General features: G+C 41.0%; 2 protein-coding genes across 4 annotated transcripts; both read right to left on the bottom strand.

The window, feature by feature from the left end:
• Positions 1-598: 598 nt before the first annotated feature.
• Positions 599-11,004, bottom strand: relb (v-rel avian reticuloendotheliosis viral oncogene homolog B). 3 transcript variants are annotated; one of them, XM_077566881.1, is made up of 11 exons: positions 10,799-11,004; positions 10,608-10,628; positions 10,077-10,249; positions 7,149-7,484; positions 6,164-6,330; positions 5,935-6,026; positions 5,728-5,859; positions 4,737-4,841; positions 4,448-4,663; positions 4,065-4,136; positions 599-3,072 (listed from the first exon to the last, which is right to left on the bottom strand). In XM_077566881.1, the coding sequence occupies exons 1-11, from the start codon at positions 10,827-10,829 to the stop codon at positions 2,654-2,656; spliced, it is 1,764 nt and encodes a 587-aa protein (XP_077423007.1). In that variant the 5' UTR covers positions 10,830-11,004; the 3' UTR covers positions 599-2,653. The 3 variants fall into 3 exon arrangements, with proteins under 3 accessions (XP_077423007.1, XP_077423009.1, XP_077423008.1); XM_077566883.1 differs by lacking the exons at positions 10,077-10,249; positions 10,608-10,628; positions 10,799-11,004 and adding an exon at positions 8,453-8,691; XM_077566882.1 differs by lacking the exons at positions 10,077-10,249; positions 10,608-10,628; positions 10,799-11,004 and adding an exon at positions 8,392-8,691.
• A 1,147-nt stretch (positions 11,005-12,151) lies between these two features.
• On the bottom strand, positions 12,152-22,047 carry clptm1 (CLPTM1 regulator of GABA type A receptor forward trafficking). The gene is made up of 14 exons (XM_077566741.1): positions 21,917-22,047; positions 18,547-18,695; positions 17,042-17,165; positions 16,711-16,869; positions 16,182-16,299; positions 16,012-16,097; positions 15,486-15,606; positions 15,149-15,393; positions 14,951-15,044; positions 14,683-14,873; positions 14,503-14,598; positions 14,265-14,400; positions 13,699-13,866; positions 12,152-13,229 (listed from the first exon to the last, which is right to left on the bottom strand). Exons 1-14 carry the CDS (start codon positions 21,965-21,967, stop codon positions 13,057-13,059), a joined length of 1,911 nt encoding a protein of 636 aa, XP_077422867.1. The 5' UTR covers positions 21,968-22,047; the 3' UTR covers positions 12,152-13,056.
• Between the last annotated feature and the right edge of the window lie 490 nt (positions 22,048-22,537).

A 22,537-nucleotide genomic window follows, 5' to 3' on the forward strand; every position in this document is an offset into this window, starting at 1 on the left:
TTTTGTTATTTAAATGACATATTTCATATTTTCTTTCCAATGTTTTGACATCAACCGGATTTTTTCCCCCATATAACTTTATTGAACAATTGTAAACGGGTTATCTCTAGCCAATGCTGTAGCGTGACGCCATCGGTAGGCGACCCCAATACAATCTGGCAGCTCGATCACATCTGGTACTGACACCGGTCCCAGATCAGCTCATTAAATGTGTAACCCATCTGTATGTACAGTACTTCATTGAAACATAGTACAGCACACTAAGTTAGGTTTTGTCACTATGTTATTGCTCAAAATGAAGAGCAGTAAGTAGAGCTGTTCAAAAGTAACCAATGAAAACGATATACACTAATGTATATTGCAGTTGAGGACAGTGAAAAGCAATAAATATTAAGTTGCGTCCTGGATTATGTAACATTTCACAAAAGACCGAATGAGTCATCACAAAGCAGGCAGCAGCAGCTACTTGGAAGCCAGAATGAGAACTTGTGCAATGTAGGCTCTTCTTACTGTAACATATTCACGTCTTTTTTCAAATTTTTGAGAAGTGTAAAGTGAAATAGTGTCCTATAGACGATGATGACGTGACACTGGCTGGGACATTTTCGGACATGTTTTATTGTTCCCGTCATAAATGTTAACATAGGAATGTTCGACAGGTTTGTTTATGTGCACTGACTAACACTACAGTTCCATGAGAGCGGAATTCAAAACCTCCCATTAATCAATAATGACAGCCGATAACAAAAAGTTCCGAATCTTTGAGTCACACAACAATTTATGGAATAAACTAACACTATACACAATACATATACAGAAATATTTGGCAATGCTGACCAGCTCCGTCTCACTGAAGCCATGACCAGCAAGGCGTTCACGATGAATTAGCGGGCGCTTTAAGTTAAAATGACTCCATCAAGGCTGTCTGTACATAGTGTTGGAATGGGGGGTGGGAGGGGGTTAAACGAAACACGATCCAGAAAAAGGCTCTTTTTTTTTTTAAGGGTGGGAAAAATGCTTGTGTAGCTTCATGTAAACAAAGTCTAACCTTAACCATAAACCTTTATGAAAAAACATGAAGTAAATGTGAACGTAGCTGGATTTTGGTGTGATTTGGAACAGACTATTTCCTGGAACAGGTCAGCTAGATGAACCAGGACCCAGGAGCGAGACTTTAGGAAAATATTGTTACTTCTTACAAAATGGAAATTGTGAAAGTCACAATGAGGTGATTGTTACTAGGGCACTTACTAGTTTTTGCATTCGTTAGAAGGCAGTTTAAGATAGGAATGCATATTATGCAAATTCATTATTTAAGGGAAAATACATTTTCGACAAAGGGATTTGGCTAAATCTGGAAATAATGTTTTAACACTGGGAATTAAAAAAAAAAAATTCTGTTCCATATCATTACTTTCAACAAACTGAAATGTAAATGTAGCTGTTTTTTGGTGTGGCTGTGCTGGTAAGACATTGAGAATGTATCTTAGTGAACAAATACTGGGATGGAGGCTTCATTTCGGAAAATGCTGGTTGCAGGTGTGACTTTACTGGATTCACACAAAGCAGTGGCGGAACGCTACATTTACTGCTTTACATTTAGGTCCATTTTTGATATTTGTACCGTACAATTGTACTTTGCTGGGGTAGATTTAATGCAACATACTTTTTACTTTAGAGTATTTTTATTGAGGGAAAGTACCTTTACTGTGTTACATTGAGCTACCTTACACTATAAAAGTATTAATCTATTACTGCTTGCGCAATCTACATGTTCAGTTTTTTTGTTCTAAATAAGACTTCCGCTTGGGCACTGTCAAATGGCCAATCCAACGGAATTACTACTGATGTTTGACTCCATTTGAGCAATCTAATGGAGCCTGGCAGTTAAATGCCCACACAGTCTCACATAGATGGAAAGTCTTGAACGTGTGAAGTCGTTGCAAAACCTAGTAAACAACAGAGAAAAACGAACGACAATGCAATTTTTCTTTGCCTGGTGAGCCTATTGTACGGTTGCAAAATTAAAAGTTAATTTAAGACATTTTTTTTAAATGTAGGATTTGCTGTATTTTTTTTTATGGTGATTTGCTGGTAATATTGATATTGTTGGGCAATATCTGAATTTGTACATTCCTTTTTATATTTTTGTTTCGTTGATGTCCATGCTTTTAATGCAAAAAAAGAAAAAAAAATCAAAAGTTACTAACCTCTTACTTGAGTGTTTTTTTCCGCTGCATACTTCGTCTTACTCAAGTAATTATTTGGAGGACTACTTTTCACTTGAGTCCTATTATTCTGAAGTACCTAAAGAAAGTAGTGGGTACAATTTGTGTCTACGCTATCCACCTTTAATTAGAAGTCTGTTGAAGCTAAGAACGAGATAAATGCATTAGGTGGGGAAAAAAAATGACTTTTCAAAAACGGGATTTGGCTCAGTCTGGGAATGAGGCTAAGATTTTTTTCCTTTCTTAAATACGCAAGCACGGCCCAGCATAAACAAGTCCTGATTACTACCGCTATGTAATCTACGTACTACTCAACTACGTAAAGCGAATGTAATATATCGTTACCTGAAACGAAATGGGAAAGTGTGACGTCGTCGTTTTAACCGGCGACCGTGGTCCGGACTATTTCCCGGCCTTTCCTTCCCTCATAGATCATCTTCGACCTTCACCTGCACCGCATTGGACGGGCTGGCCGGCGGCTCGGTCTGCATGTCCCAGTTCCCGTTGACCAGCATGTTGAACTGCAAGTCGGCGTAATGGGAGAAGTCCTGCGTGTACAGGCCGAAGTTCTGACTGGGGTTGGCGTCCACGTTGGGGAAGGGCGGCGCCTGGTTGGCGTCGGGAACCGCCGGGGCGCCGGCTGTATCCGAAAACATGTCCACGAAGGCGGGCATTTCCATCAGCTGGCTGAGGAGGGCCATCTCCTCGCTGTCCATTTTGGCGTCCGGGGGCTCGGCGTAGCAAATCTCCGACAGAGGGGCGGGCCCCGGCTGGGCCGAGCAGGGTGACATCATCGCGTGAGTGAAGTGGAAGGACTGTTCCGGTGCGGCTGCGCACTCGTCGGCTGTCATAAAGACGAGAAATGATGGTAGACAGTAGGGGTAATAATTATTAAAAAATAATTAATAATAATCCTGATTTTTTTTCTACAATATTGTGAATAATTATATGATTATTAAAAAAAATCTGTATTACAATAAACTATACCAGATTTATTATACATACCGGGTTCATGCAGGAATCACAAAGTGACATTTTAGACCTTTTTGAAATTCTTTCAAACCATTAGGACAAAAATTTTAGACCAACAATTGTGATTTTCATGCCTATCAATGTTTACCAACGCGACACCTTTCAGATGTGATTGAGACAAGTTTGTTGAAAAGTAAACCGGCAAATTGCAGCTGACACCCCCAACCCCCGCACGTCATGAAGATTATTTTAACACTTCCCGCGGCACCTACAAAATAAAAGTTTCCACATAGGACAGCTTTATTGTGACAAGGTGTGACAAGCGTGCGTGCAACGTTGTGCAAATGACATTTTCATCTGTCAAAGAGCGCAGTCAGCGCACGGCTGTTTGTTTTTGGATTCATTAATGTTCAAAATTACTACAGATGGATGAGCGGGTGTAAGAATTTTAAGACTTGGGTAAATTTAATTTTAGACCTGGGATGAAAACAGGGTGTTAAAAAACAACAACATTTAAGGACCAAAATTAAAATTTCTGAATTTTAGGCTTTTTTTTTTTTTACAGAAATATTTTGGTCTTTGATTAGTTTTACAGTAAATGAAATGCAGATTAATTAATATGAAAGACTTTCAGTCTTCTGTGGCTTTATCACGTCGACTTTTCATGTTTCATCAAATAATGACATAAACTTGTGAAATGCACTTAAGAACATATCTAGGGACTGTATAAATAAATAAATAAATAAATAAATCAATCAAATATACATATCCATAAAACAAACTCGACTGAATAACCCAAATTAAATTGCGATTTGAAAAATTGCATTCGGGTCAAAAAAGTAGCGCCGATGCCGTGATGCTCACCGGTTACGCTGGCTTTCTCTTGGAAGCTCATGTCGGACTTGATCTTCCTCTTCCGCTTCACCTCATACGGATCTGAAAGTGGAAAAGTTCTTTACATCGGTACTGTCGTTTGATTGGACAACAGACAAATGTTACTGCAGTGTTGGCAAAGGGGCAATAAAATGGTTGTAATCCGGTCTACGCTTGCTCCACAGCTGTGAGATGACAATACAAGCCTTTTTTTTTCTTTGTCTTTGCCGTATGTTTTTTTAATTGAATTTGAACTGTTAATTCAATGTTACAATTTAGAACAAATATTTTGTCGAGATGTGTGGATTCAGGTTTGCACTTGCTGCAAGACCGTAGCAGACCAAGTAGCTAGTGCCCTCCTTTTTTGGACTGACCCGGATTATACGGCAGGTACGTGAAGGCGACCGGCTCGCTCTCCATCTGGTCGGAGAGCCGGCGCAGGGTGACGCTGACTTCCGCTTCCTCCGTGACGTCCTGGTCCTGGTAGGGCGGCGTCTTGAACACGATGGCGATCTGCCGGTGGACGTCCGTCTGGGCGAACTCGCCGTTTGCCTTCCACGAGCCGCGCCGGAAGATGATCTCGATGTCGTCTGCAGGCGGTGAAGCCAGTCGGCGTGTTAGCCGAGCCTATTTTTCGGCGAGCAGATGACGCGGTCGTCGTACCTTTCTGCACTTTGTCGCACAGCATGTAGATCTCCGTCTTGCCGGTGCAGGGTCCCGAGTACTGGTTCAGCTGGCTGATTTTTAACTGGGATGTCGTGGTCGCCTCTGACAGGGAAAAGCAAATCGTGCACGCCATGAGCATCAGAAAAGAAAATTGGTGATGGTACTCCTGTAACGCGATTCATGAAAATATTTTATCATGATTAGTAATAGACCGATGGGGTTTTTTTTCAAGGCAAATAACCGATATTCATTTCAAGTAAAAGAGAAAATATTAATGTCAAAATAAAAAAAATAAAAACTTTTTCTTTTAATTTTAAAATTTGTTTAAAAATTATAACAAAAATTGCAGGCAGCTGTACATTTTTCTGTAAATCAAGTTTTCCAAAATTTCAACAGAATTTCTTAACTATATGTTTTTTCCCTTTATTTAAAAAAATAAAAAGTGTAGGGAGTTCCCATTGTCAGCTATTTTTTTATCTTAACTCTTTGACTGCCAAAAACGTTAAATAACGTTTAGTAAAATCCTATGGAGGAGTGCCAAAGACGTTAAAAGACGTTTGTTTCAAAACAGAGGTGAAACTAACCATTTTCTATTGTTGATTACCGAAAAACGGAATAAGGTAGAAACAAACTTTTTTTTCTGATGAAAGATGAGAGTCCAATCTTTCATTTGGTTGTATGTGTGTTTCCATAGTCCAAACACATAATTTTCTATGGACCTTGAAAGATCAGTCAAAATGCTTAAAATCGTCTGGCACCCACGGCATCCCTTTTCTGAAAACGTCTGGCAGTCAAAGAGTTAAGCGGAAATTTAAATTAATGAAGGAAAAGTTCCCTGTATCTCACTGAGCGACAAATGCATGCGAATGTAAGCTAATTTAGGGTTTTCGTCAGGGTTCGTAAAAAGTTTCAAAGGTGTGTGTGTGTGTGTGTGTGTGTGTGTGTGTGTGTGTGTGTGTGTGTGTGTGTGTGTGTGTGTGTTGCCTACTCTTGTCATAGATGGGGTTGGACACGACGGGGCTCAGACTGTCCGTGGTGCCGTCCTCCCACTCGAGCTCACACTGGAAACACAGACGCACGGCGTTCATGTCCATGTCCTCGATGCCCTTGGAGTGACCAGCTAGGTGACCAGATGAACGGATCATCATTACACACCCATTATACACACACAAGGATGTGCGTGCGTTCGTCTTACTTAGAAAGGGGTCAATATTCTGGCTTCTTCTTTTTTGCAGTGAGACGTCAAGTTCTTTCCTCCTCACACACTGGATGCCCAGGTTGGCGAAGCTGTCGAATTACACAGAGCGGTCAAACAACTGTTGAAGAAGGCGTGTTTAAAGGGCGGAGAATGAAAAACGATAACAAATACTGTACATGCAAAAAAACAAAAACAAAACATGTCTGGAGATAATGGCTGCCTGCACCTGTGGCGTCGGTTGCTGTGAGGGTTCAGCGTCACCACGCAGATACCCGATCCTATCGGGCAGTCTTTTCCCACGAGGCAGTGCGGGTGCGGCCGGTGCGGGGGGTCTTTGGTCACCAGGGAAACGGTGACCGTCACCTTCTTCAAGCCATCAGTGGAACCTTGGATCTGAAAGTGGTATGAAATAAGTGTGCGGGTGACTCACTGCGCTGTATTATGAATAAAATGCATATACAATAATATTGTTAACAATGTTTTAATAATATTTATAAAAGTAATTTAGTTAACAAAAATAATAATAATAACATCAATTATTATTAACGCATTCACTCCCAGCCATTTTCACTGAAGCAACCCTCTTCGCTCTTGGCTGTTTCACTGGATTTTGACTGATTTTGCAAGGCCCACAGAATATTGTGTTCTATTGCCATTTTGCAGCAATTAGCATTAGAATATAGCTGAGTTTCATCATTAATCACAAACCTGTTGAAAACACTGGGAAAGGGGAGTTTTTCTGCAAAATGGCCCTGGTTGATCTCTTATACTCTGCTGCCACCTGCTGGCCATTTTTTGTAATAACTACCATTGTTTTGAGCAACCTCTTCAGGTCAGAGGCTGCATGGAAGCCTTCTGTATGCTCTAGCACAGGGGTGTCAAACTCAGTATTAGCTCAGGGACCACATAGAGGAAAATATATTAGCAAGTGGGCCGGATCTGTAAATTCATGGTAGGCCTATATAACGTAAAATCAATTATACGCAGATTTTTTGTGTCTATTATTTCTCGTTTTTCTGTAGATTTTTGCCAGGTGTGATTACGTCCTTGTTGATGTGGACTTTTTTTTTTTTTTTTGACTGAGCCACAATCTCCCAGCTCCATTTTGTCATACTTGTTGCCAAATGGTCTGGTAAAAAGGCGTAAAAAAAAACAGTTTCACACTGAAAAGTGGTGGAAATGACTGGGGGTGTCTGTCACATCTTCCATACCTCGATGGCAGGCTGAGTCTTGTTGCTTTCGCACCCGGATGCGCCCAGGATGCTGCCGGCTGAGCGGCCCTCGCACTCATAGCGAAACCTCATGCCTCGCTCCTTGGGCTGCTCTACCACCGCCATCTTGGGCTTGTCCAGATTGCGCTCCAGCATCTCTACTCCGGACCGGCACTTAGAGGAGCCGGCGCTGGCGGTGGAGGCCTTTGAGGTGAGCGGGCACTGGGCGACGCGACCGCGGCGGGAGGAGCCGGCTTGAGGATGGGCGGGCGGGCGTTGGGACATTTCTCGGGGCGAGCAGAGCTGCTGCGGCGGTGGGGTGAAGCTGCAACTTGACTAAAATAAAATAAAATCAAAACTATTAAAGTACATGACTTGTTTGGTGATCTGATCACTATTAACTTTGTAAAAGGGAACATTTTGGATGCAGCTCTTGTATTGGATCTCATCAGACCGCACTAAATTATGTATATATTAGGGGTGTCAGGGGATTATAATTTTTAATCGTAATTAATCGCATGACTTCAATAGTTAAACTCACGATTAATTGCAAATTTTATATCTGTTCTAAATGTACAATAAAACTTTTTAATAAGTTTTCATACTCTTGTTAGCGTAAAAGTGAAAAAAATTAAACTAATACAAATATGGCTGCATCGTTTAGTCATTGATACAGTAATTTCATAAAAATTCATAAAACTGAGTTAAAATTAAAAAGATGTACTGTACTATAAAAAAAACAAGTGTGATATTGATTTGTTTTTAGGTCATTTTCTCGGCCACTAGATGGCACAATTGCCTTTGTAAGACGGTGACAGCTCAGTACATTTTTCTTTTCATATTAAGAGCTAATCTTTAACATGAAGTAACTTGTGAAATTCTCAACATTTTTAAAATTGTAATATACAACTCAACCCCCGTCTCCACAAATCTACGCATTATTATTACATTCATTACTGCTAAATTTTGACATGGACGTGTCTGCTGGACTGGAATTCCCCCAGTACAGGCGTTCCAAGTAATCGAGCATTAAAAAAAAAATCAGTGGCGTTAAAAGAACTTGAAATTAACTCAAAATGAACGCATTAATTTTGACACCCCTTGGATGGAGGGATGGATAATAGAAAGATAGGTATAAGCGCCTAAAACGAATCTCAAATATCACTACTGATATGTTTGACAAGCGTAAAACTGCCAAATCAACAATCACCCTGTAAACCAGACATCAAAATTTCCAATTCACCTAAAAACACGTGACCCGCGCTTAATATGACATCATGCAGTAAACATGCAAACGATCCAACCTCCAAGGAACAAAGACGAGCAGCAGTCTAGTCAGCAGCAGGGGTGGGAGAAGAAGACGCTGCCTCTCAATGTACCATCAGGCCTGAGGTTAAAACATGCTCCTGTCGCTCATACCAGCTCGCTTCGCTTGAACCAAAACACGGTACACAAAAAGGCCTGAGCAGCGCCAGCCGAGAGGAAATAGGAAGTCGGCTCACAGTGACGACCAATGGGAGAGCAGCTCCTGGCCAAGAATGTGACCTTTCACCCCCTCGGGCGGGCTTGGCCGGTAGAGGAGGGCAAAACGAAAGTAGGAGTCATGTTACAAGCTTGGCTTTGCAACTCCTTCCACGGAGTCTCGTTATTGTGACGTCACTTTGACAACCGTCCCGCAAACACAGCCTATTTGCTGATCCACATGGTTTATGGTAAGACCTGCCTGACTGCTTTTGTGCTGCGGCGTCATCCCCGAGAAGTCACATGATTTCTCCCAACACAAATCAAGTCCAAACAACAAGTGTAATGGCCGGTCCCTGTTTGAAGTGTTGTTACTGGGTTAGTGCTGGCAGATTCCTGCAGTGTTTCCAAATCTTTATGAAGGCTAATCTCAAATTTTACATTAGAAAAACAGCACAGAACATCACCCAGAATTTTTTTTTTTTTTTAATCACAAAAAGTATCAATACTGAAGGTTCATTGTGCTCTCTAATGATTTAATTTTCCTGACCATCACTAATACACCACACCATATATATATATATAACTATTTTTTATTAATAAATAATTATCAGACAAATTAAGTGAAATATTCCATTGTAATTAACGGACTTGGCTCAAATGTCAAATACAGTCAAACCTCAAAAGTTGACAACAATCCATTCAAGGATGCTGCTCGACTTCAAATTTGGAAACAATTCTTACCGTTGCACGTAATGGATATGTGTATACTATCCCAGGGTCACACTGTGGCCATCAGACAACATTTAAGTAACTTTATAACATTCTTTTAGAGTTCACCAGATCCGATCACATCATCGAGACAGATTACACAATCTCCAGTTGATCAGTATCCAGTGAAAGAGATCAGATTTTTCAAAAATGTTCTCAATCTTAAATTTAAGTACAAGAAAATTATTGGTCAGAAAACCGTACAACCTGAAGAGGTTCTATTCTGTGTATCACAATGTATATCTTTATAAAATAATCCCATTTCCTCCATGTTTATTTAGGTCACCTTCTCTTCAAGCATATAGGAAAATGCACCATTAGAGTCAAAACCATAAAGTAATATGAAAAGTCAAAGCATTTAATGTAATGTGACATGTAGACTCAACTTTAACCAAAGCGGTCAAACCAAAATCATTACAGTCATTAATCACAGGATTATTCTCTGGACTTGGATGAAAAGGCCATTTCTTCGCTCAACCCCCCACGCCCCCACCCCCACACCCCGGTGGCACCATTGCTTGAATTCTGAATGAGTCATGTCACACAGTCTGAAAGCATATTTGATTCACTTTCTAACAATATCCATCATTCATTCTAGAGATGAATGTTAAAAATAAGCCACTTTGATCACATGATCTAATAGGCTGTATTAATACGGACGCCCACTGTGCAACCAATCCCAACTACAACACTGACCTGACACGCGGTGCCTCTCGCCACCAGCACCGGCTGAGATGTTGGCGAGGAGGAGGAGGCAGAGCATAGCCGGTGCACCCTGTGGTTCTGGCTGCGCAGCTCGGCAGGAGGGGGCGGCGGTCTGGGGAGGGATATGCCTGTGTGGTCCTCTGTAATGATCTCCTGTATGAGGTCTGGGATGTAAGAGTAATTTGTTAGCACCTGGGAGGAGATGCGTCATAAGATAACAGTTCACACACCAGAAATTCAGTGATTTCATTCCAATTGAATTTCAATACTGAAAAGCAGATGTATCTCAAATTTTGTTGTCTAGTCAAACTTAAATACAATAAAACCACAAATCAGGATAAAATAACATAAAACTAATTAAAACTATAATGTTGTAAAAAAACAACAACATTGAATTTAGTCATCATTTCAAACTAAATTCTTAATTATATTTTCGAAAAACCAAAACATCTTTAAAATCAAGACAAAACATTTTCGTTACAAAATGAGAGAGAGAGAAAGTAGAGGGAGTCTTCCACTCACCAAAGTCTGACAGTCCTCTTTCTGCGGGACAAACAGAAAGTAAACAATCGATGAACAAGCGAAAAGACAATAACAAAACGTGTTCCACAGTTGACAATGGGTGTGTCGCGTCGAGAGGGGGGGGGGGGGGGGGGCAATGATGTCATCTCACACACACACATCTTGATACACCTACGTTGAAGGCCACTTACCGGGAGTACAGTGAAAAACGTCCATGTCCATGTCTCCAAGAGGTATCAAAAGAGTCACTATGGGTGGTTTTACTCTCAATAAATTAACTTTTAGTCCTCCACCGCACGGGTTAAATGGTGTCTACAAAAGCCTCCAAAGCCATGTGAGGTGAGCACAGCGATGACCGCGACGACGAGTGGCTCGAGTACTGTAGACAGTTTGCAGCACTTTCGGCGTTTCCGCAGCAGCTGCCCGCCGATTGGCTGCTCGCGGCACTGGAAATCCCCAAACGTCACTTTGCTCATCGTCCAACTATTCGACCGTCTCTGCCAAACTACAACAGTAGTCGCGGAAGCGACGCGTTGAGCCGTAAAACTAACGATGAATTCAGAAACGTTTACGAAGTTGAAAACAATATAAACGTTCTTAAAAAGGAAAATTAATATTTTAGAGAGGTTTTTCTTCGACACTTTACAGGTTCAGATATTTGGATGGATTTTCTACGCGTTTATGTGACGTCATCTTACCGCGACTCCATCAAGGCGGGAATTCTAATCAACGTTTTTATAAAGTTATATTTTCAATAAAAAAACAAATACACATCGTAGAATTTTACTCTTCTACTAGCTAAACTAGATTCTTACAAAATATTTTATTTGTTATGAGAGTTTGCCTTTATAGTGTGGCATGGAGTTGGAAAATTATAAAATGACTACATCGTGATCGGGGAGCGACACCTGGAGGTGATTTGGTGGTAACAGCGCTTTTAAAAGAAATTGAAAGTGAAAGTGGAGGGAAGCTCGACCCTTTTCCAGGAAGGAGATGGTTGGGTTACTAGTAGAATAACTAAACCATGCACAGATTGAGCATTGGTGTAAAAGTAAGATGAAAATAGCCACAGTTAAATAGTGTGGTATTAATTAAATATAAAGTATATTTAAAAATAAAAATAAAATCTCTAGCAATGTTATACAGTGCTGACATGAAAAATCCTACTGGAGGATCTAAATGGGAGTTTTTAAAGCAAAATATCCAGCACACTCATTGATATGGACACCCATCCACCCTCATGGCACTGGAATGTAGAAGGATACCACGTTAAAACTCACACAGAAAAAATGCAAACCCCAAATCTCATAACTGAGCCAGATGTGCTAACTGGTAAACACTATTTCAATGTGCTGCACTGATTTGCAAATTGTGAAATAAACATAAAATTAACTGCCAGAGGCCCTTGACTCAAACGAGTCAATCATCATACTAAAACGTATTATTTCAGCCAAGTTATTTTTCTACTGTAATACTACTTAGCAACATGAATTATATTTATTGATTTTGCGCAGTAAGTAGAGAAAATAAAAGTCTTTGTGTAGTCATTTTCAAACACACTTACGTTTTACTATAAACATGAATGCTCAAAATTCAATATGTAGCAACATAGAACTTTCTTTTGTGAAAGATTCATAGCTTTCACAATGAAAAAAAAAAACGAGACAGCAATTATTGTGCATGCATGGGAACTGCTTTGGAGTGTCAAGATGAAAACACCCAGCCGGTGGGGGTTACCGATGTTAGATTTGTAAATTAGATGTTGCTAGACACTTTGGACATTGGCACTCAAACTAGCTGGAATTGTGTACAAGTTGAGGACATACAAAAGAATGAGTCAGTGAGGGAAAAACAACTCATTGACAATATTAATATTTATATTAATACCAACAAGGCTGCTTTTTTTTCTGTTCCAGTTTAGAACATTAACAATTTGTTTCAAATTAAAGGTTGTAGTCACGGTCTTGCTGCTAATTTCCCGTTGGCATCATCCCGAGGTGATTTTCCAGTTTTCCAACATCAACTCTGTTCTCACGTGGAATGAAAATAAAACATTCACATGGATTTACACTAAGAAGAAATGCTTCACGTGGCTTCTTTCTTCCATGTATACAAAAAAATGTCTTAACGCATCTCTGCCAGCCTCATATCCAAGACACTGTACCCTCCCAAACTCAAACAGAATACAGTACATCACGGTTTGTTTTACTTCACTTGAACTGCAATAGGAGAGGGCGGGGAAGAAAATTTTAAATTTACCAAGTCAACAATGAAGATGATTCTCTGTGGATCCATACAGGAATCAGAAGGACAGTTGAACTGCATTTTTTTTTTTTAAGCAATGTCCACGACAGCCGACCCCACCTGCCTAATTTCCACAAGTCCTCTCTGTCCCGGCGCCGAGGGCCAGGGAGGCCTAATATGGGGGGGCGGGCGTCAATTGTCCTGCTTATTCGTTCTTTTTCTCCTTGTCTGGTTTGTCTGTGATGGCTGCCGGATGGGCACCGGCCTCTGCAGTGTTATCCTGCTGGTGGTCCGCTCCGCTGGTGCCGTACTCGTTGACCCTGTTGGGGTCCACTCGATAAATCCAGCGCTGATACAGGTAGATGAAAAAGACCACATCTGCAGAGAGGACATAAGTGTTTACTGTATGTTCTTATGTAGTGGCTTTGATTTGACAGTCTTCAGTGGGGTAGGCCTTTTATTGTGCATATTCAATTCTCCATAACGCTCGTCGTCTTCACAGCTCCATTGAACTCAATTGCTAACAAAAACAAAAAAAAATTCCTCATAGATTAAGTAAAAATTAATTTAACAATTGATACCGTAAATTAGAGTGTAGTTTTACCATATTTGTCTTTTTTCTTCTAATTTGTTTGCGTACACCACTCGTTAATTTTTCCAATTTAACACTTTTCTGGTGTAAAAAAAATGTCTCTTAATCCATAAACCACATACCGCTTTACAGATGCTAATCTGTGGTTTGTGATAAATAAATTTACCATGCCACAACATGGGATCAGTGGTAGTACAAGTACTAACAGCAAATGGATAGTTGTGTTAATTCAGATTTAACAATAAATAGATGTACCGTCTCTGAGGCATCCTATCCTGTACATCATGGGCATCTTGATGACAAATGCAAACAGGTCATCGATGAACGTATTCAGCGCCTTGTATGTGAGCATCCTCCATGGGAGGTGGGCCACTGATTTCATTTTGTAGTTGATGAAGAGCTGTGGCGTCATTGTGATGAAGCCTGAAATGAGAGAGAGAGGGAGAAATGAGCGTGCAACCTTGACGCAAGCAGAAAAGCATCAGGGATCCAAGACACCGAGCAACTTGCGCAACTCGTTTTCACGAGTGGTCCGCCGTCGGCTACTAGTTTTGCTGCAATTCGAAAAAGCAGTACCAATACAGTACACACAATTAATATAGATTGTGTTTTACAATTATTGGACTACATTTCAATTTTTTTTATGCACCTGTGGCTAAAAAGTCCCCAAATGCATGGGAGCTTCCACAACAAAAAATGTCCGGCTGCGAAGCAACAGTCAATCGGCTCCCGCCAAATGATTTATTTAACTAAATTTAGAATTTCATATGTACCACTGGCTGAAAAAACAAAGCGCAATGACACATTGTTACCTTACTTACCAAAGGTTAGCAAGAAGCCGTAGAGCATGCCAAGCACCCATGAGTACCAGCCTTTGTGCTCGACATACAATAAGCTGTAGACGGCATAGCAGCCAAACAGAGGGTAGAGCAGCCATGACAGGTACTTGAAGGCCATCTGGGAACAGAACCGGAGGGACCAAGTCACATAACAGCACACCATCATCACATTCAAAGAAAAGAAAAAGTCTCAAGTAGTTTGGCAATGCTCTTGACTTACATCGTCATAGATTTTGGTGGAAGACTGCACATATGTGGACTTGTCTTTGAACACCAGTCTCGGGAGCAGTCCTGCGATTTTATTGTCTTTGTCCAACTGTGGAAAGATAAAACGGGTTTTGATTATAGAGAACAGCAACACTCAACAACAACAAAAACCCTCCGTGTAGTTATGACTTACTTTGACATCCATGACCTTGGTGATTTTCCAGAGGTCAATCAGAAGGCCGATGAAGACGCTGACCTGTACCACAAAGTTGGTCTCGTTGTCGAGAATGTACAGCAGCACCACCAGAGACTGGAACACTCCGAAGATGATGGAGCGCACAGACAGGCCTTCCAAAGACTGCCTGCTGTTCCAGAACTGGATGTCTTGGGAAGGAAAAAGCGGATGAAAATAGTGAGGGAAGTGTCCAGACAAACTGAGGTGAGCGATGTTGTGAATTTACCGTTCTTAAAAGCCAGAAACTCGAAGATGCTATGCACGATGGAGACCACGATGGTGAGTCCCAGGAGGTAAGGGTTGGTTTCCAGTAGGGCCACCTTCAAAAATAATTTAAACTTAAGACTACGATTTGATTTGAAGCGGTTACATTCAAGAAGATTACACTCTACATTTAAGAGGCGTAATTCAAGGTTCGCCCTACCTTGACCGAGTCCTGATCCTCGTCAGACTGCTCGTAGGTGTCCTCGGGCAAGAAGTTCCACATCGAGCGAGCGTTCTGGGCAGCGTAGAGCTGCCAGCGCCACAAGGACAGCGGGCAGTAGTTGAGGCGTAGCGGCAGCGTGGTCAGGGTATCATTGATGGGATAGTAGTCCTTCTGAAGGTTCCAGTAGTCATTGAAGTACACTATTGGGTAGTAGTCGCCGCTCACCGCATCAAACTTCACGTCTGGTGGACGGAGGGGAAGAGGGGTGTCACAATGCATCTCTCAACTCATCTTAAACATTCCAAAAAAAAGGAGTCGCAGTGGAGAAACTTACGCTGGTCTAGCGGAGGTGGGACCGAGCCTTTTACCCAGGCTGTGTGGTCGTCCACCATGTTGATGGTGAGGTTGGGGTGCCAGTGTGAGATGATTTCCACTGGACCGTGGCTTTCTGCCCGCTGAGGAGATGAAATTGCGGAGATGTGAAGAATGCACAAACTTTGGTCAGTTTGGCCAACACCAAGAATTTATTTTTATTTTTTATTTAATTTTTTTTAAATCGCCACACAGCGACTGTGGTCAATATGGCAAAGAGGAGGATACTAGGCAACATGCGAGGTGACACAGAGAACGGATCTTTCCCCCTCATGTAAATATTTTTAAGTCAGAAACAAAAACAATGCAATTTTGGAGCGTCGGAATGATATAAGTGATCACTTGGAGCCAGTCACAAGAAGGAGTCATGCCTTTATGACCGCGTTAGCAAAAGCTTAGTGATCCAATATGACGCATCCCGACTTGTGAAGGAACTCGGGTTACGACGCCGCTGTAGGAATGAAAGCTGACATAAATGGCGCCCCCACCTTGATCATCTCTGGATCTGCTTCCGTCTCCCCTGTGAGTAGATTCTTGGTCTTCATGAACTTTCTACGCTTGAATTTGTTTAGCACTGAAAGCCAAAATGGCACAGTGAACACAAAACCTCAACCACGGACATGGAATGCTTAAAATCTGGAGGACATCATGAACTTACTTTGTGACGCATGAACCGTTGCCAGTCTGCGATACTGCCCTTTGCGCGTCGGGTCCGGGTGCAGTCCACTTTTTGTGAAGTAGACGTGCATATAGAGGGAGCCGTTCTGCTGCACCGCCTACAAGTCAACAAGAAAAGTTAAATAAATATCACTTACATGCAACCATCTGCTAGTTAATTAAGTTTATCCTGCATATTAGCGGTTTGGCATGGGCAAATCCTATTTACAGGTCATTTTGGAACCCATGCTATCAGCTGGAAAAAAAGGTCCATGAAAGTATTTAACATCATTTATGGTCTCATAATTGTGTACATTCTAGATTGTATGGTGTTGATGCTTTTTTGTGATGTTGAAGACCACAGTAAATAAATCAATTCAAAGTGCTTTGCTGCCATCTTATGGTATCTATAGAGAATTACTACCCTGTTTTTTTTTTTTGGGGGGGGGTGTCTAGATTCCCTGCAAATAGTGGGAGTTGACTGCAAACGCTCTTCCACCTGATCCCGCCCCCGCCTCCAACGGTCTCACCTCAGGGATAGCCATCTCCTTATAGTGCTCATAGCAGCCGTCCCCGTCATCCCCCGTGGACCAGTCTCCGTAGACTAGGTCCCGGTGGAACCAGAAGAGAGAATCTGTGTTGTTGAAGTCGGTGAACACTTCCTCCTGGGAGATGTACACATACATATCCTGCAGGCAGGGTGAGAAAATAAGGTTGTTTAAATGCACAGGGGGCTGTTTTGACTCGTTGCTGTTCAAATACAAGTGACAAGGGGATCTTAAATTAAATGTTCCAATTTCTAATTAGATGAGTGTGTGTGTGTGTGTGTGTCCAAAGACACCTTTATAATATTTATAGTACCATGAGGGTGTCCTTAGTGAAGAGGTTCCTGCTGGGTACTCTGGGTGCCCCGGCAGGTGTGTTGGGGTCTGGAGTGGACGGCCCTCGACGGAACCAGCTACTGATGGCCCAGATGATAAAAATTCTACAAAGGTAAAATATTTGGCAGGGCTTAGAGCACGAGTGGGCAACCTGTGGCATTTGACACGGCCTGCATAAAAACAACTCAGAGAAATGACAAGCGTAAACCACATGATGAGTGGTACAACAAGTTTGCCGCTTATCTGATTAACCGTTTCACGTGATGATTCTTGCAAAAGCAGCAGTCAAACAGTGCCATGGCGTTGCTTTACTCTAATTTGAATATACAGCAGTTCACTTGGCTTGATTGGGGGGAACGTTTTACAGATTATTATGATTAGGGATGGGCCAGTACAGATATCGGGTCAGCACCCGACCTTATTTTAAGGTATTGGTACTAGCGACGGTGGCTGTCCTCTTGGGGCCATTTTTTGATCGGGAAATAGAAATGAGGAGAAAAGAAATTTGCCATTAATTTCATGCCATTTTAAGAGAAAATGTTGGGATATATAGGTATTTCTTTTATGTTTTTTGTTTTTGGAGGGGAAATTTGTCCAAAACGACTTTTAGGGCCGGTCAGGGAGGCAGCAAACATATAACGATATACATTTGCAAGAAAAAAAAATTTGGTGTCAAAATTTTTAATAATAAAATACTAATAAAAACTCCAGCACTTAACTGCTTAAATGCCTTCAAGCACATGTTTATTAAACAGCTTTTGTGATTTGCACCATGTTAAAGGTTTTTTGTTTGCCATCAGCTTTTGCACCAACTATAATGTCAACTCCCAAATAGCCACTAATTCGCGGGCTAACTGTTAGCTTGTGGGCTAACCATTCACCCACACGCTAACCCCGGGATAAGGGATTAGGTAAACCCGCAAGCTAACCGTTACCTCACGGGCTGACCATCTGTTAATTTGCTAGCTAGCTGGTTAGCTAGCGGGATAATAGCCGCTAATTTGCGAGCTAATGGTTAGCTTGCGGGCTAATGGCCGCTAATTTGCGAGCTAACGGTTAGCTCATGGGCTAACCGCCGCTAATTTGCGAGCTAACGGTCAGCTCGTGGGCTAACTATTCACCCGAGCGCTAAGTCCCAATTAGCTGCTAATTCGCGAGCTAACTGTTAGCTCGTGGGCTAACTGTTCACCCACACGCTAACCCTGGGATAACTCCCAAATAGTCGCTAAAAAAAAACCTTAAATCCGCGAGCTAGTCGTTAGCTTGCGCGCTAATAGCCGCTAATTGCTGCTTATTGGCTGTTAGCACTGCACGAGCAACCAATCAGATGGTGCCGTGGGCGGGTCAATGCTGCAGAGAGTCAACAGCCGCTGACTCAGAGCAGATGATAAAATGCTGAATATTGGCACAGATTATCTGCCGGGCCGATTATCGGTCTATCCCTATTTTAAATTACTCCCCCCAATATATATTGCCTGTATGTACCTGAATAGCACTCCTTTAATGACCTGCCAGGCATTAGGCGCTTGTTGTTGTTGCTGCTGCTGCTGTTGTTGCAGTTGGGGGTCTTCTGCATTTTCAGTCGTCTGTACTGTTTGGCCGTCTGTTGTCGCAGCGCTTCCATTACTGCTAACCTGCATCACAAAACAAGACATGCTCAATGTAGCGTTAAAATGGCTTCTGCGGAAATGGTACGTGTCAGAGTAAACCCAGCTCAGTCAACCAGAATCATATCGTTATGTGTTGTGGTTTCTGAGATACCTTTCCATCAAAAACAGTCAATTGTTATTTTTTTACAGCTAATATTTTCCAGAATGTTGATGTTGTAACATTACATTGATTTTGTTGTTTTATTTGCACACATTTCTCCTGTATGATTAGCGGGAAACCAATTACATTTATTATGTACATTTACAACTGTATACTAGCTCAGAACACAACAATCAGTAGATTTTAAGTTAATTAAATTAATTCTGGGAATCAAATGATCCGTGAGGCAAAAACAGGTGACTAATCGACTAAGATCCAAGTTGTTACATTTGTCAATATAAGGATGAAAGAAATTTTGGCAAACTTACTCGTTTCAATGATGTAAAAAATAAATAAATAATTGTCCAGTGTCTACCACCCCAAACAAGGCCACTTTTCTATTCAAGTGACACAATAGACAAAACACAAGAGCACATGTAAAGTCATGGGACCCGTTTGCTATCTCGACATTTAATCTTCCCCCTTTTGTTTTCAACACATGCGAGACGAAAGGGTTTGTCTTTGGCAAGTGGAGATACGACATGGCAGTTAGGTACAGCAGGTAAATTATTAAAACGAGAAAAGTGAGTGCTTTAAGGTCTGGAGATAAGTCACCAATTCTTCATATATAACATTTTACAGCCCTGAAGTGGTGCAAATGGATTTTGTTTTACACGAGGCATGGATGTGTGACATGTCCCCAGCTTGCTTCAGAACAAGCACACACACAAATAAACAAACAAACAAACACACACTCACACACGGGGATAGTTATCTGAGGAGGTTCAATCAAGACAATAAATAAGCAACTTCAACAAGGTGCGCGAGGATTAAAAATTAACAAATCGGGAAGTTGAGAAATGGCACTCTTATAATGGTTAATTATACTTTTCTATTTCCACAAGACACTCAGTTTTAAAGCAGAGGAAACATGGGTTTAATTGATTACACCATGGGAGAGATGATCATACACTGACCAGTTACTCACAAACCAAAAGTACATTTTAAACTGATTTAATACTAAATATATTTTTTATCAAGTAAGTTGAAACCTCAATCTAACAATGGAAACAATGTAATAATTGATTGCTCCATTTTGCTCACTTCCTGAAATTGTGGAGAAGCCAAGCCTCAACTTGAGAGCAGAAAAGACCAGACATGAGTTTTGTCCCCAGGCTGACTCGTTTTTGAATTTAATTAGCTGTAATGGTCATTTATCACCTAAGGCAACGCTAGTCATAACTAGCTACCAGCTCTTTGGTTCTAAAAGTGGACATTAGCTCAGTTTGCCATGGTTGACTTCATGTCAAAACGGCTTCTTACAAGATCAGATGTCTTTTGAAATGTGTTATTTAAGCCACTGAGAAATAGATTTGAGTCATTTTAACCTTAAAGTGAATAAATTACATCACTCACTGCCAATGACATCACAGAATTTGGACTTCTCTTTCAAAACCCAATGAATATTTTATTCTGTGATGATGAAAGCACGGAACCAACCAGAACAAAGACTAGACTCACTTCTTTTACAAAAAAATAAAATTAAAAAATCATTTCTCACTCAACGCAATAAAACATGGGTTGGCTTCAGTAAAAACACAGGTTTCCTGACCGTAAGGGGTAGAAAACAAGCGTTTGGGAAAAGAAACATGTGACTTACACGCAATATTTTTGTTTTGTGGCACCTCAACTGAGAAAAAGGGCTTCACGATAAAATATTAAATTCGACTCACCTTTTAATGTTTTTCGACATCCGAGATTTGTAGTGCATGTACTTGGTCGACAATAAAACAACAACTTTAAAGCCAAGGGTCCAACGTGGTGAAACTAAAAATAAATACCGCTGTTTGATCACCCTTTCATGTTGTGCAATCAAGCGTTTAGCGAATTGAGTGACCACTGCCAACAGTGATGGATAACCACATGCCTGTAATGAGTGCTTCAACTTACATATTCCTTATCCTTCCTCTTTCATGATATATTGAGAGACTTGATGTAGGGCTGAATCATCAAATTCAAATTGACATCGCAATATAGTAGAATGCAATTTTCAAATCACAACAGCGAGTATGGAAGTGACAAATCTCTCAATATTTTTGGTCAGTTCATAAATGTATAGTGTATATGTTTTTTTATATATAATGTATAATTTATTTATTTAATGTCTAGGTAAGTTCCATGCTTAAGCACAGTTCACGTTTACATAACGTCTCACGAAACATGCAAAGTTTAAGTGATTCAGAATAATCAGAATTTTGAAAAATTGTTGTGACTGTATAAAAGGCTGCAAGTCAAAGTGTTTAAGTACGTTAAAAACGATAATAAGGAGATAAATTATCTGTCTCTCATGCTACAACCCGAGACCAAAACATTTATAAATAATACATGTGAAATTGTTATCGTAATATTGATTATCTTATGTCTTGTGTTTGTTAACGACATGGGAATCGACATCGAAATATTAAACTTTTCATATATTCCAGTTTATTTCCCTTTAGACAAATAGATGATACTTACTGGGATGATTGCACATCAATTTACAATAAAAGCCCAGGCAGTATGATCCAAATCCAAAAACGGTATACTGTATATTTTTTTAAATGCAAAAATCTGAAGACAACCACTGTTATTGTAAATACACGTATCTAGAATACGTAATAATTAGCCATATTCTACATCCCCCGATTTTTATTGCGGCAATACTTTAAATCACTCTCCTGCAATAAGACGTGTGGGGACCGTCCCGAGGCTGCGTGGTTCTCTCGTCCGAGGCCTTGTGATAGCTAACTGACACCAGAGAGCGAGTTAGCCACGACCTTAGTGGTCCTTCCAAGGGGGATGTGTCCATCAGTATCACTCTCTCGCTACCCCTCGTCTTGCACGCCGATAAGCGTTAATATGCCAATAAGAGCACCGGAGAAAGGAGGAGGGGGAACGGGGCAAAGGGGGGAGACGCGTTTTGAAAGCAACCGGCACTGGCAAACGTCGCTCGGCCGCTTCAAACGGTTACGGCGTGACACTCGACGTCGGAACGAAAAAGTGACCCTCCTGTCACCGAAAAGCACAATCAGAGCGAGAATGTCAAAGTGGGAGTCGCTGAGTTTACCTCGCCATTGCTGACGGCCGCTTTAGTGACTTGGCTCTCCGGGGTCGCCATCTTTCCTTGTCTCTGTCGCGCACACAAGCACACTGCTACCTCGCTGGAAAATCTCGCGAGAGGAACGCCACCGGCGTGGTGGGTGTGGCCTAAGACGAAAAATGACAACGCGTTTTTACGTATTTTGTGACGTTTTGTGATTTGCTTTGACCATGTTTGGTCGTACAAGACTAAACGTGCCTTTAAATGTAAATGGCTTTTGAAACTACTGTAAAGCACCCCTCTTCTAATCAAAACATATGTAAGAAAAACATTTCTTCTGTGTCAGGGGGGAAAAAAACCCTGACATCATTAGCTACAAAAAATTAATTTGCAATTGCCTGTAGGGTTTTACATATATTCTCTAATTATGTTTATGTCGTTATTTTAGTTATAAAGCATTTTAACAATGATACGTAGTGATATAAGTAAAATGTGAATTATAGTTGATTTAATTCAACGCATAGACAAATTAAGAAACATGTGACAATTTTTTTATCTTCAAATTAGCCATCCTACCATTTATCCTCACTCAGGTATCGGGTATCATTTTAACTATTGAAGTCCATTGTGTTAAAGCTATGGCAATCT

The sequence above is a fragment of the Vanacampus margaritifer genome, chromosome 5 (assembly GCF_051991255.1).
Source record: "Vanacampus margaritifer isolate UIUO_Vmar chromosome 5, RoL_Vmar_1.0, whole genome shotgun sequence".
Taxonomy (NCBI): Eukaryota; Metazoa; Chordata; class Actinopteri; order Syngnathiformes; family Syngnathidae; genus Vanacampus; species Vanacampus margaritifer.

Coding starts and splice junctions, on each gene's coding strand:
- relb (XM_077566881.1), bottom strand. CDS start 10,829: ATGGACATGGACGTTTTTCACTGTACTCCCG. Junction 6,027..6,163: donor CACAGCAACCGACGCCACAG/GTGCAGGCAGCC, acceptor GTAATTCGACAG/CTTCGCCAACCTGGGCATCC. Junction 4,842..5,727: donor CAACCCCATCTATGACAAGA/GTAGGCAACACA, acceptor TTTCCCTGTCAG/AGGCGACCACGACATCCCAG.
- clptm1 (XM_077566741.1), bottom strand. CDS start 21,967: ATGGCGACCCCGGAGAGCCAAGTCACTAAAGCGGCCGTCAGCAATGGC. Junction 14,401..14,502: donor CCACCAAAATCTATGACGAT/GTAAGTCAAGAG, acceptor TTCTGTTCCCAG/ATGGCCTTCAAGTACCTGTC. Junction 13,867..14,264: donor CGGCTTCTTGCTAACCTTTG/GTAAGTAAGGTA, acceptor CTCTCATTTCAG/GCTTCATCACAATGACGCCA.